At 37.8% G+C, this 14,538-nt stretch overlaps 1 protein-coding gene across 1 annotated transcript; it reads right to left on the reverse strand.

The window, feature by feature from the left end:
• Positions 1-13,035: 13,035 nt before the first annotated feature.
• On the reverse strand, positions 13,036-14,313 carry LOC145105728 (uncharacterized). Its single transcript, XM_079042807.1, has one exon. It carries the CDS (start codon positions 14,311-14,313, stop codon positions 13,036-13,038), a length of 1,278 nt encoding a protein of 425 aa, XP_078898933.1.
• Between the last annotated feature and the right edge of the window lie 225 nt (positions 14,314-14,538).

Below are 14,538 nucleotides of genomic sequence, written 5' to 3' on the forward strand. Positions count from 1 at the left end.
TAAATATCTTTACCTATAATAATAATAAAGGACGACAACTACACTTCTTAACCCATCCTAGTCACTATGTATGGTCACTATAACACTACTAAAAACGAGTGAAATTCCCACCGTGAATTCAGTTGGAAAAGCCTATTACTGATGGAAAAATAATCCGTCGGAAAAGGTGTGGGTAAATATTACCAACAGATCCTTTGACAATAATTTATATGAAACTTTTGATGGAATATTAACAGATTGTTGATGAATTCTAGTTTTGATTGTTTACAACGGATGCGTTAACATACGGATGTCATGTTTTATTGTTTCTCATGGAATACAACGGAATCATTTATTGACATTTTTTTAGTAATAGTTTTTTTTAAACAGCGGAGTTAGTTGTTAGAAGTTAGTATCATGAAATCGACAACGTCTGGATTAGAACTCGAGACCTCCAATCTAAGAGGCAAAGCTTCTACCAAAATAATAGTTTTTTTTAGTAATAGTTTTTACTGGCAGTTTCTGTGCTAAGCCAATATTTTCCGTGTAATGATTTTCATTAGACAAATACGTATAAATACAAAACAGTGTAACATGGGCCTATACAAAACAAGGCTAACCAAGATGGGCTAATCTAGCAAATACATCATACATACAATAATATACATAAATATATAGTTTCGCTAACATCCCCCCGCAGTTTTATCGGAAGAAGAATTCTTAACGTTTAAACTGGACTTGAAGTCGTTGAAGAGTTGTGTCGGGAGACCTTTGGTGAATATGTCGGCGTATTGAGCGGATGATGGCACGTGAAATATTCGAACATCGCCCCGAGCAACAAGATCACGAACAAAATGAATAACAATCTCGATGTGTTTTGTGCGTTGGTGTTGAACAGGGTTTGATGTCATGTAAACCGAACTAATATTGTCACAGTAGTAGAGAATAGTGGCCTTGTTAGGCGGACAACGAAGCTCACGAAGAAGATTACGAACCCAATAAGTCTCTGCAACAGCATTGGCAATGCCGTGATACTCTGTTTTTGCACTCGAACGAGAGATAACTCCTTGTCGTTTGGAAGTCAAAGAAATGAGATTGTCTCCAAGAAAGTCACAATAGCTTGAGGTCGAACGGCGTGAGACCGGGCATTCGCCCCACTCCGCGTCTGAATAAACATGAAGGTCGGACGAGGGAGAAACATGCAACTATAATCTATGATTCAAAGTCCCACGGAGATAGCGCAGAATACGCTTGAGAGCATGAAGATGATGCTCTTGAGGGTCATACATAAATAAACATATATGCCGAACCGCAAATGCAATGTCCGGGCGAGTGAATGTAAAATACTGAAGAGCCCCAGCGAGACTGCAATAGAGAGATGGGTCAGAGACTAGGGGTCCAATGGCATCCAACTTATTTGTTGTCTCCATAGGTGTGCGAGCTGGATTGCACTGAGACATGTGAGCATGATGTAGGATCTCGGTGGCATACTTTCTTTGAGAGAGAAAGAGACTGTTAGGAGAACAGTGGCAAATATCCCAAGAAAGTAATTAAGGAGGCTAGTGGAAGATGCAGTCAGAATGATGTCATCCACATAAAGAAGCAAATAAGCAGTGTCGGCATGTAATGATAGATGAAGAGAGATGAATCCATAAGGTTGTGATGGAAATCCATGTGAAGGGAATGTTGAGCAAACCGCTGATATCATGCCCTAGGGGCCTGCTTCAGGCCATATAAGGAGCGTTGAAGATGACAAACATAATATGGGTGCTGAGAGTCATGAAAACTCGGAGGTTGATGCATCAAAACTGTCTCATGAAGATGATCGTGAAGGAAAGCACTCTTCACATCAAGCTGATAGATGGGACAATGTATGGAAATGGCCAGAGTGAGAACATTGCAAATGGTGGTCGGCTTGACAATTGGGCTAAAATTCTCATCACAATCAATCCCCTGCTGATGGCTGCTCCTGTTAGCCACAAGGCGGTCTTTGTACCGAGATAGAGAGCCATCAACATTAAATTTCTGTTTGAACAACCACATAGATCAAACTACATTTACACCTGGTGGTAGCGGAACAAGAACCCAAGTACCATTAGAAATAAGAGCATTAGATTCCTCATGCGTGGCTTTATGTCAGTTTGCATCTTTCAAAGCCTCTAAGTGAGACCTCGAAACAGAGGGAAGGGAGGTAGAGTGAAGGTCAAGCCAATCAATAGGCTTGACAATGCCACTTCTAGATCGTGTGCATATGATGAGTGCGATGAGGGGGAGGGTCTTGTGGAGGGGGAGATGGAGCTGCTGGTGGAGATGGAGCAGGGTTATATGGAGGAAAGGAGGTGGGTGTAGTGGCCTCTCTGTCGTGAGGAAGAGAGGTAGCGAAGGAGATAGGACCAGACTGAAGGATGTGAGGAAGGGTATGTGATACATATTAGTGTCTGAGAAAAAATCATAGGAGGGAGGTTCGGTAGGAGTTACAGAACCATATGGAAAGATACTCTCGTCAAAGGTGACATGACGAGATATAATTATCTTTCGAGTGGAGAGATCAAAGCAACGAAATCCATGATGATGAGTGGGGTAACCTAAAAACATGACGGGGTTGATCTAGGTTCAAGTTTGTGAGAAGTAGGATGGTGCGGGAAGCACAAACACCCAAACACACGAAGGTGATCATAATTGGGGTGACTATGAAAGAGACGGTAATGGGGGTGTCATTATATATGGAGACAAATGGGAGAATATTAAGTAAGTGAGAAAACATGTGAAGAGCTTCTGGCCAGAAGGTGGGAGGGAGTCAGGAATGAAAAAGAAGACTCGGCATCATTGTAACATTCATAATTTTTTTTGAAAATTTTAAACTTTTTAAACAACCACAAAACCATCATTTATCACAATTTGTTTTCAAAATAATTTTCACATCAGAGAAATCCCAAAATCGTAAAACAAAACATGAGGAGGTGCATGATCACACCTTCGCCTTCCCGCGATCCTCTGAAGTACCTGAAACATAAACCAAATTGTAAGCCCAAAGCTTAGTGAGTTCCCCCAAAATACCAATACATAACAAATAGCACAAATATAAAAACAGCATGTAATGGGTACACAACTCTACAGACAGGATTACCCCTGAGCCCACAACATAAGTATAGCTTACCCCACGGGCCTACAGCTTATGTCTGGCTTGCTCGCCGGCCTGATCAGTCAACAGACTGAGTACCGCTAAGCCCTCAGTACGAGTCTGGCATGCCCTGCCGGCCCTTAGCTCGTATCTAGAATGCTCATGAGTCCTCAGTATGAGTCTGGCATGCCCTCCCTGGCCCTCAGCTCATATCTGGCATACTCCAGGGTTTGTTGGCTACAAAACAAACACAATATGTCGACATATAATAGATAATATCATATACAAATAAACAGACAGTATCACAGGTAGTCCTACAGATCTACCAGACTAGCATATCAAATCTAGCATTCATATCTATTCCATACTCAGTATATCAATAAATATCTGATTATCAAACCAATGGGGCTTGGTGCCTTCGACCCGAAAGTATTGTTGGGTTTTGAGCATTCTAACACTCCTATGGTGTACATGCAACCCTATATAACTTGGATCTATGTTTTCTCTATTATACATGCAAATATCAATTTTCCAAGGTATCATCCTAACTAGTATATTATGGAGTATATACAATATGAAATATAGTTGAATGACATACCTTTTGTTGTAGCTTGATTCCTTGGACCTTAAAGATCTTAGTGCGCCAAGTGTTACACCACAAATGGTTCACACAACACCACCAACAATTGGAATAACTTGAGAGAAGATTATTCATACTTAAAATCGGCTAGCCCTCATGTGTTTATCACTAGTCACTCCTTAAGTACCAATTTCATGAACTATGAGGCTTCTTATATAGTGTGCACATTAGGGTTACATCATGTAACTCATGACTTTCCACATTCCTCATGATCCATGGGTTTTAACCTCCATGGAGTATCCATGGGTCACCACATGGGTTTAGCCCAAAATGAAGAACTATAGATCATAAGCCCACTTAATAAGAATGAATGATTTACCAAATCAATCCCCATTAGACCATGCTACTCTCGGGTCAAGTACATACCAATAATCGTTATGGGCTTAGACATCTAATCCAACAGTATCCCACTTGGATAAGTCTAATAACTATTATTGCAAGCATGACTCGAACCCGACTAGCAATCGTAGCTCTTAAAAGCCGTTATCGAACTCTGATCAAGTCAATGACGTGTCCATTAGATAAGGGATCATATATTCCTCCATTCTGGATATCATATGGAGTGAGACATGGATTATAATTATTCTCTCTGTCCATCTGTTGTTTCCCGATTTCCAATTTATAACGACCGACTAATTGATCAAATCAAATCAGTCAGGCTTGGCCAAGCACTTAGGAATGTCATCACTAAATCATCGAGGGGACAACAGATATCGCTTTTATCCACATGGGGTAAAAAGAACGGATAAACTTCAACCCAAATGCTCTCTTGTACTTACTCATCAAATTACACACAACGATATGTTTTATAACAACCAATTTACTAGTGCGTTTACATATGTCAATGTGCAACCGACTGGAACTACAACTCATATGTCTCCATTTGAAGAATATAAGATATTATCGTCTCATGATCACTCGTGATAATATCCATGAAGTGATTCAAATGAGCGTGGGTTGAATCCAATACTCGAATCTTATTCCAGTAGCACTCATGAACACTGTAGCAAACTTGTGCTATGACCAAAACACACCTCTACTGACCCATTCATGAAAGTCTTTCCTCAATACCTACTTCCAAAGTATGATCGACTGTGGACGGTTTGAATAACCTAGTTATTCAGGAATTCAAATTATGCAAAGTGAAACACAAGAATAATACTAATCCTATATGGTCCCAAAACTTGTGAGTCCCATACTCATTATTCATTGTATAATGTTTCGAATAATCAACTTAATACTTAAATTAAAACCGTAGTCATGCCATGCTCCAAGCATGCACACTATGTTTTTTCTAAACAATAGTTATGCCATGCTCCAAGCATGCACACTATGTTTGTCTATGGTCCTTACTTTGTGAAATAGATCAATTGAAAAACATTTCAATGATGCCCATTTCACAATTCCAAATCCTTATTGCAAGTGTAAGAATTCCAAATTCTTGTCACTGCTAGAAAGTGTTACATTCTAAACTATCATGCAATGATTCTTTTGTAATGTCTAGGTACCAAAAGCCACAGAGACTTGACCAATGATATTACAAAATATTCCTTTGGAGATTGTTACAAGACAATTCCATGGAAATGAAGTCTCGAATTCAAAGTACATTCCTTTGAACATCCTTCTTGCATAAAAGTTTCTAACTTTCAACTCCCAATATGGAAACATTCCATATTTTCCATACGACAATTCATTATTAATAAACTCATGTCTGTTCATAATAATGTCAATATGGTCCTTCCATTACTACACTTCTAACTGCCCTTAAGCGACCTATCTTTGGCGAACCTTAGATTGTCCTTAACAGTTGTTTAACCATTTTAGTCAAATCCAATTCTATTCCTTTTTCCCTCTTAATGCCCTAGGCATTTGGAAAATTAGAACACGAGGATATTATAGCATATGTAATCGATCCTATACCCGAAGCATATGGGACATGATTCATAATGTCTAACATAAAGACACGATACTTAATCAGTCTTTTGCTATAAATGTTTTATACTTTCCATGTTCTCAACATTCAAATTATGAAAAGGGATGTCGTAATCATAATCAAATTTTGAGAACGAAATTAACATTTCCATATATAGAATTTCCTTATATTGAACCATTCCAACATAACATTCGTATATATATTTGACTAAAATTGATTAAAATCTCAACCTAAGCTTTTAGAATTGGAATGAAGTATAATTCCTCTGCCTTAATTATAGCAAAACAACTTTTCAAACCCACAACTTTGCGAATTGAACCTTTTGTTTTCTATAATTAACATTGCTAACTTGCAACACTTACCATAATAATTATGCTCCCACTAGCATAATAACTATTATTAGCATAACACTTATGCTCCCACTAGCTTTGACATGTACTCAGAAATCAGCTGGACTTCTACAAATCAAAACTTTGTTGACTTTCTTACCAAATTTCAGATTTCTGATATGAGATGCTTTGATAAGACTTTATCTAGGCGTCTCAAAAACTTATACACCTTTCCTTAGATAGCTCATATGTGTCTAAACAATTTTAGAACTTATAGCAATAAGTATCAAATGTGTAGACCCTTTGCCTTTTTCTCACAATTCAAATCATAAAGAGGGATGTCGTAATCATAATTGAATTTGAGAAGGCAAATGTTTTATACTTTCCATGTTCTCAACATTCAAATTATGAAAAGGGATGTCGTAATCATAATCAAATTTTGAGAACGAAATTAACATTTCCATATATAGAATTTCCTTATATTGAACCATTCCAACATAACATTCGTATATATATTTGACTAAAATTGATTAAAATCTCAACCTAAGCTTTTAGAATTGGAATGAAGTATAATTCCTCTGCCTTAATTATAGCAAAACAACTTTTCAAACCCACAACTTTGCGAATTGAACCTTTTGTTTTCTATAATTAACATTGCTAACTTGCAACACTTACCATAATAATTATGCTCCCACTAGCATAATAACTATTATTAGCATAACACTTATGCTCCCACTAGCTTTGACATGTACTCAGAAATCAGCTGGACTTCTACAAATCAAAACTTTGTTGACTTTCTTACCAAATTTCAGATTTCTGATATGAGATGCTTTGATAAGACTTTATCTAGGCGTCTCAAAAACTTATACACCTTTCCTTAGATAGCTCATATGTGTCTAAACAATTTTAGAACTTATAGCAATAAGTATCAAATGTGTAGACCCTTTGCCTTTTTCTCACAATTCAAATCATAAAGAGGGATGTCGTAATCATAATTGAATTTGAGAAGGCAAATACCACAATTATATCTCCTTAAAATCTACTTAGTGAAAGCGTTTCCTCACCATCATTTTCATGAATCGGATAGAAACCTTATGACACTTAGATTTTATGGTGTATGTGTTCCTATCCATGTGAATTTGTCAAAACCATAATCACAAGACAAGGTTAGTGACAAATCCAAACTCATATTGACTGAACTTGTTCATTCTTAATTTATTGCCACCTGATAGCACAAGGGCCTACCATTGCTTCCAGGTTGGTATGCAACTAATTGAGAACTCTCAGAACTCATATGTATAGTCAACTTTAACTGGAATGGGCACATAAACAAGAATATGTCAACACGATAGGTCACAAACCTCAAGTCGTGTGCTAGTGTCTAACAATAGGTTTATTTTTTATTCGTTCTTGAAACTTGTCAAGATCTTTAAGACTCCCACTGACCTCTTGACATATATGATTCACTTTGTCAAGGAACATTACTTGACAAAACAATATTCAAGAGTTAGTGTGGATTCTAATCAAGACACACACTTCACACAATTAGCCTTAGTTGGTCTTTGTTTTATCCAAAACATCACAACTTACCAATTTTAAATGTACAAGAGTAGAAAACTTTTACTCTACATTTGATAAGTGTTTTAAACCTTCCTTAAGATTATGCCACTCAGAGTTACAATCTTGGAGTATCACTGTATGACTTGTTTTGGGAACGAAGCATGACTCATCTTTTGATTTAACCATTTCAACAATTCATGATTCCTCTTTTTAGTCAAACAAATGGACTAAGATATCCTTAGAGGATCAATTGTGATACAGTTTTCATAATCATTAAGATGATCATAAAACACGATACTAAAGTACTCTCCCATCTTTTCAGATTGGAGAAACTTTTATCTTTCAGCCTAATTTGATTCTTCTCATTCGTTCTGCCATACATTGAACCTTTTCCAATGTTTCAGAATTATACTTAAACTTGTAAGCATAACCATATTTACTAAACTTTAGCAAATCATGACGAATGGTCTTATTGATCTTTGTGGTGGACCTGACATGCATACACCCAGTGTACCCGATCCTCACATATACATGTGAACAAGGAATTAGTCTTAATTTACTGAAGATGAAAATTTTCATTCATCATACAATACAACTTGCATGATTCCAAGTTTCTGTCCAATTGAAACTTGGGTGATGAGAATCTTTCCTTATTTGGAAAATACTCGACACTACCACAAACGAAAGAATCAAATTCATATTGCTAACATAGAAACATACAAACATCAATTTTTCACAAATGACATTGCAAGGAGATATAATAAAAATAAAAACAAATTTTTATTTATTTATAAAATGCGGAAAAGACTTTTCCTTACAATGCAATTACAAATGAAAACTATGTTATTACATATTTCGTAGAAATCTATCATAACTCCTAAGCAGCAGCTCAAAAATCCGATCTTCGAACCATGCGATCAGATTCAACATACTCTTTCTTTAAGCTTTCTTCCCTTTGCATGATCCTACAAAACATCAAAAATGCAACCTTGTCACATCATGTTTTAAGAATCAACAATTAGGAACTTAATAGAGTTAGATAGTAGACTTACCTGAATTATAGTCAAACTTTTCGATTCTACCTTTTCTCAGATCTTTCAGGTAGTCACGGCAACTTCAATTCACAACCAATGCCCCTTCTCTTAGCAACAGAAACATATGGACTCTTTGGGAATGGTACACGGGACAATCTCACACTTATCCTTTCTCTTTCCCTTGGAAAGAGAAATCTTTTCTGGACTTCCAATGTTTCCATTGTCAATGTCCATGGAAGTTTGAAGAGTAGATCTTCCAATCAAATTTGCTTTTCCAGTGCGCCAAATCATTGCTGATTCAGCAACAACAAGCAAATAGGTAAGATCAATAAGGGTCATGTCGAGGTCTGTCACATAGTAGTCCTTAATGAAATCACTATATGACTCAGGAAGTGACTGAAGAACCCAGTCAACAACCAACTTCCTTGAGACTTCGACACCCAATACTCTCAGCCTGTCAATATGTGACTTCATCTCCAAGACGTGAGCACACACAGGCCTTCCATCTTCATGTTTCATTGCAAGTAGGGCTTGAGTGACCTTGAATTTTTCAAGTCTTTGAATTTGCGGGTTAGGGAGAATTATTGGAGGAGGTGGAGGAAGTGAAGTATGACTTCCATGATCCAACCGCGGGACATCATCTTCAAGAGGAAAGCTTGTACCAAAAGATTTGGGAAGACCATAGTTGTCTGAACTAGACATCTACAATGGGAGAAATTCAAGTTAGTTGATTTAAGTCCTTAATATAACACCCAAATGAAATATTAAGGCTAGGACCCAACACAATGTTTTACAATTTGGAAGAGGGATGTTGTAATCCAAACTGCAAAATATTTGAAGGTAGGTAAATGACGATTTACCAATTTCCACCACGAAAAACGAAAAAGAATTTTAGGTTTTAAGTGAATTGAAACTCCTAGATCCTTTTAGATTCATTGAACAATTCAATGACATGTTTAAATCTCGATTGTGCCCTTCAAGTTTGTGACTGGGATGCCGAGGATCACAAACAAGGTGTGAATAACCAGGCAAATTAGCTTGGTACACCCAATGTTATAACCACCTAATCAATGTGTCGGTTAACCACACACGCTCCATTGATCTATGACTAACATCAAGCAACCCTTTGACACGCACTGTTAGTCCAGATTAGTGTGCCGGTTAACCACACACGCTCTACTAATGGCTTAACAAGGTGCAAAGTGCAATTTCATGGGTTAGCACCATATTCACATTTTCCTAAGTAACTAAGATTGGGAATTTATAAGTGTTTAGTTACTTTATATTTATCAGTATACTTTTAATGAAGGGATAATTAGTGTCCTATCATACCCGTTCGGCTAACGACCCTCCACCAGTCAAGGAAGCAGTGGGTGAGAGTGGAAACCCATTAAACTGCCATTTTATAGGCAGTAACCTTATACCCCCCTTATAGACCGGCTTCGTGAATGAGGCCTACTAATGGTAAGACTGACTTTACTCTTATACATATATATAAATATTAAACCTATAATATTATAATAGTATAAGGGTTTAATTTTAAACTTTTAAAATTCTAGGGTTTGGAATTAAATGTTTCAATAGTTCGACTTTTACATTTACAAATTCCAAAACTTGAGGGAAAGTTTTTAACTATTCAAAAACCTTTCAAATTCATAACTTATGAGTTTAATATAGGTTTAATGAAATGACTTTTGACATTCCATAACTTGAGGACAAGTTATGGAGTTCATAAAACCATTTATGAAAGGGACTCTTCATTTTTCTATAACCTATGAGTTTAATGACTCTTTTAAAGAAAAACTTTTTATTTTCCATAAATTGAGGACAAGTTATGGAATTCGTCAAAGACCATTTAAGATCATCAATTAAACTAACAAGCATGTCAAATAATTTCTATGATCTAACAAAACTCATAAGCATGCATAATTCATATCAAGAATTTTCAAGAATCATATGAACTTAATATAAAACTTGAAGCTTTGACAATTACCTTTTAAATTGGATTAGCATGATCATTACCACATCAAAAACAGGTTTATAAGTTCAAAAACATCTTAGGGTAATGATCCTAGTCCAATCCCTGCCAAAAACATCGAAAATCTGGACTCAGGGCCTCTTACTCGTCGAGTGCATGAGCCTACTCGACGAGTAGGATAAATTTTCACATGGACTCGTCGAGTCCCCCCATAGACTCGGCGAGTTCACTGAACAGTGAGGAGAAAAATTGATTTTTTAGAAATTTGCATCAAGTATAATAGAAAACAAGACTAGTCTCTGATACCACTGTTGGGTTTTGAGCATTCTAACACTCCTATGGTGTACATGCAACCCTATATATCTTGGATCTATGTTTTCTATATTATACATGAAAATATCAATTTTCCAAGGTATCATCCTAACTAGCATATTATGGAGTATATACAATATGAAATATAGTTGAATGACATACCTTTTGTTGTAGCTAGATTCCTTGGACCTTAAAGAGCTTAGTTCCCCAAGTGTTGCACCTCAAATGGTTCACACAACACCACCAAAAATTGGAATAACTTGAGAGAAGATTATTCATACTCAAAATCGGGTAGCCCTCATGTGTCTATCACTAGTCACTCCTTAAGTACCAATTTCATGAACTATGAGGCTTCTTATATAGTGTGCACATTAGGGTTACACCATGTAACTCATGACTTTCCACATTCCTCATGATCCATGGGTTTTAACCACAATGGAGTATACATGGGTCACCACATGGGTTTAGCCCAACATGAAGAACTATGGATCATAAGCCCACTTTATAAGAATGAATGATTTAACAAATCAATCCCCATTTATTTAATTAGTCTCTTTTGACCACAAAATTAATTCCAAACTAATTCTTGATCAATACTAATTAAATAATATGAATATATTAGAACTTATAATATATTAATAAATTATAAATATCCTCTTCTCACAAAAGTCTATCCAAATTGTTCTAATGTCATGCAACCCAAATTGACCATGCTACTCTCGGGTCAAGTAGATACCAATAATAGTTATGGGCTTAGACACCTAATCCAAAAAGTACAGTGAGGAAAACTCACCTCACAATGTCGAACTCCACAGAAACCTCCGACTGTTGACACACAGAAAATCCCAAACTATCACGATAAATAAACACCCAATAACAATTGGGATACCATTCTTGACTAAGGGCCCAAACTTTGGGTAATTATCCATTTAACCCTTTCCCTAATTGGTCCAAGGCCCAAGTCCAAGTCTTTGATTCAGAAGGCCTAATTTACTTCAAGGCCCAAGATTGGCCAAATTTTCCAAATTGGTCCCAAACCCCTTATTGGGCCTCATCCAAAGGTCTGATCCTCTAATTAGCCCAAAACACACTTATCCAGATGGTCCCATAGGGCCTAAGTATCAAGGCCCAACATATGGCCCAATACTCGAAGCCTAAGGTTCGAACCCACACAGAAGGCATACGCAGGGCGTACCCCTTCGGTACGTTGGGCGTACTCTGCCTCGCATTGACCACCATCGGGGTGGTTGACTCAGTACGTAGGGCGTACATCAATTTACATGGGGCGTGCCCTCACAAGCCTTAAAATCCTTATAAGTGCTTAATGCATTAAGCACCTAAGCTCAAACTTCAAAACTATAAATCAAAAGCACTCTAGAACCATAAAGTCTCAATCTTTAAGATTTGGGCCGTCCAAAAAGGTCTTAATGCATGGTTTTAATCCATTAAGACCTCCTACAAAAAACAAGGTACCAAACTAGCTCAAGGGACCTCATTTTTATGCCTTAGGACCCATCCTAGGGTCTGAAAGGATAGCCCAACCCGACCAAAACAAAGCATGCACAAGATTGGGACTGTTGGGACAAGAGGAATACCAAAAAGCAACCAAAAAAGATCTAAACAATCCAAGCATAAAGGTAGAAGCTTTATACCTTCTGAAGCTTCCCAAGAAGATGATAATCCCATATCTACAAGGTTGCTTCCTTCCTTGACTCCTTTGATGCACTAACTTCTCCTTTTGGCACACAAAAATCACACTATAAGCTCAAGATGCTCACTACGGGGGTTAGGGTTCTCTCAAAATGGCTAAGGGACTTGGAGGTTGAAAGAGTGAGTCAAAATGACCCATAATCGTGCTTAAATACTCCTCAAACCCTAAAAATTAGGGTTTTATCCGGACACGCGTACGCCCTACGTACATAAGTGTATGCCCATCGTACTAGGACGTGCCCTAGTATGCTTAGCGTACCCACATGTACGCCCAACGTACAACTCAAGCTCCCAAGAATTACCAAATTGCCACTAGGGCTTCTTAGGCCTAATTCCAACCAACATCAAGGACCAAAAAGGACATATTAAAATAGCAAGGGAAGGATTCGAAAATACCTGAAAACCCAGGATGTTACAATCATATTATTAATGGTGCGAATCATTCGTTTTGATTGGCCATTTTGTTGGGAGGTATGGGGGCAAGAGAATCGAAAAGTGATGTCGGTGGATGCAACATGATTATGAAACTGCATGTTATTGTACTTGTGGAGGCAAAAACATGTGGAGGAAGATGTGGATGAAGATGTGGAGGTAAAACATGACTTGTGGAGCTTGAAATAGGATAGAAAGATCCGGAACTGTCATAGCGGATGAGGGGACGCCTTGTCGTATAATCAAGAACAGTAAAACCATATGGGTCAAAATCAATGGAACAATTATTTTGAGTAGTGAATTTCTGAACATATATGATATTTTTAATGATGTTAGGTGTAATAAGGACTTTTTTTAAATGTAAAGGGCGATAAATATTACGGATAGGAAATAAAGAGTTTCCTGATGTCACGACAGGTATTATAGATCCATTACCGACATAAATTGAATGAGGAGAATGATTATTACTAATAGAGTGGAGTATACCAGTATGAGCGTGAACATGGTCGGTGGCTCCGGTTTTCATGACCCAACCATCATTTCCAGGGTCGTTTAAGGACATGGAATTGAACATTTGTGGGAGCGAGGTTGGCTGATCATTGCCAAGAAATGCCTGTGGTGGCTGAAACAGCTTCGGAATACTGAAAATGGGTCTGACAAGTCGTAGGATGAGGTTGTTGGAGGTTAACGGGCTTGCTGACAAACAGGCCAGGATTTGTGTAGATGGTCCTACTCCATGGAGTAGACTAAGGCTGCTGAAATTGGTGGGTTGTTGCCCATGAAGGCTACTGATTGGAAAGGGAAGACCAAGATGGAAGTTATGTAGGAGACTGTGGAGGAGTGAAATTGACCCATCTGTAGGGAGGGTTCCAAGAGGGCTGTTGGGGTGCTCCTCCACCTCGACGACGCTGATTTTGGTGCCTTCCACCTCGCCAATTTTTGTTGTTATTTCCTCGATAAGATCCCTCACCCCTCCTCGATTTGGTGATGAAGCTCCGACGTGAAGGAGAGATAGAGACGAGGGATGAGATGCACTTGAAGGGGCGATGGGAAAGGAGCTGTTGAAGCGAGATTCTTCAAGGGCTAGCATCGACCTCATCTTAGAAAACGAAGGAATGGGCTTGGTGATGCGGATGATGCGAGCAACACCATCAAACTTGTTTGACAGACCATTGATTGCATGTGTGACCAAGTTCCTTTCTCTGACTGGTTCGCCAAGACCTTCAAGAAGGTCTCCTATTTTCTTGACTTTCTCACAATAGTCGTGAACAGTAAGATCTCCCATAGTGATATTTCTCAATTATGTTTCCAATTGCATTGTGGTGGCTTCTTTGTTTTCATAGAAGATAGAGTGGAGGTTGGTCTAGATTTTGCGAGCATTTGTATTAACATAATAAGAGGATGTGATGAGCTTTTGAGATATTGATCCAAAAAGCCAGAGTTTCACAATTTGATTGATATTGTCCCATTTTTTTATCTTTTTGATGGGTTTTTGGTGGGTCGTAGGTGT

This window comes from Lactuca virosa, chromosome 4, assembly GCF_052849685.1.
Source record: "Lactuca virosa cultivar CGN04683 chromosome 4, Lactuca_virosa_CGN04683_v6, whole genome shotgun sequence".
Taxonomy (NCBI): Eukaryota; Viridiplantae; Streptophyta; class Magnoliopsida; order Asterales; family Asteraceae; genus Lactuca; species Lactuca virosa.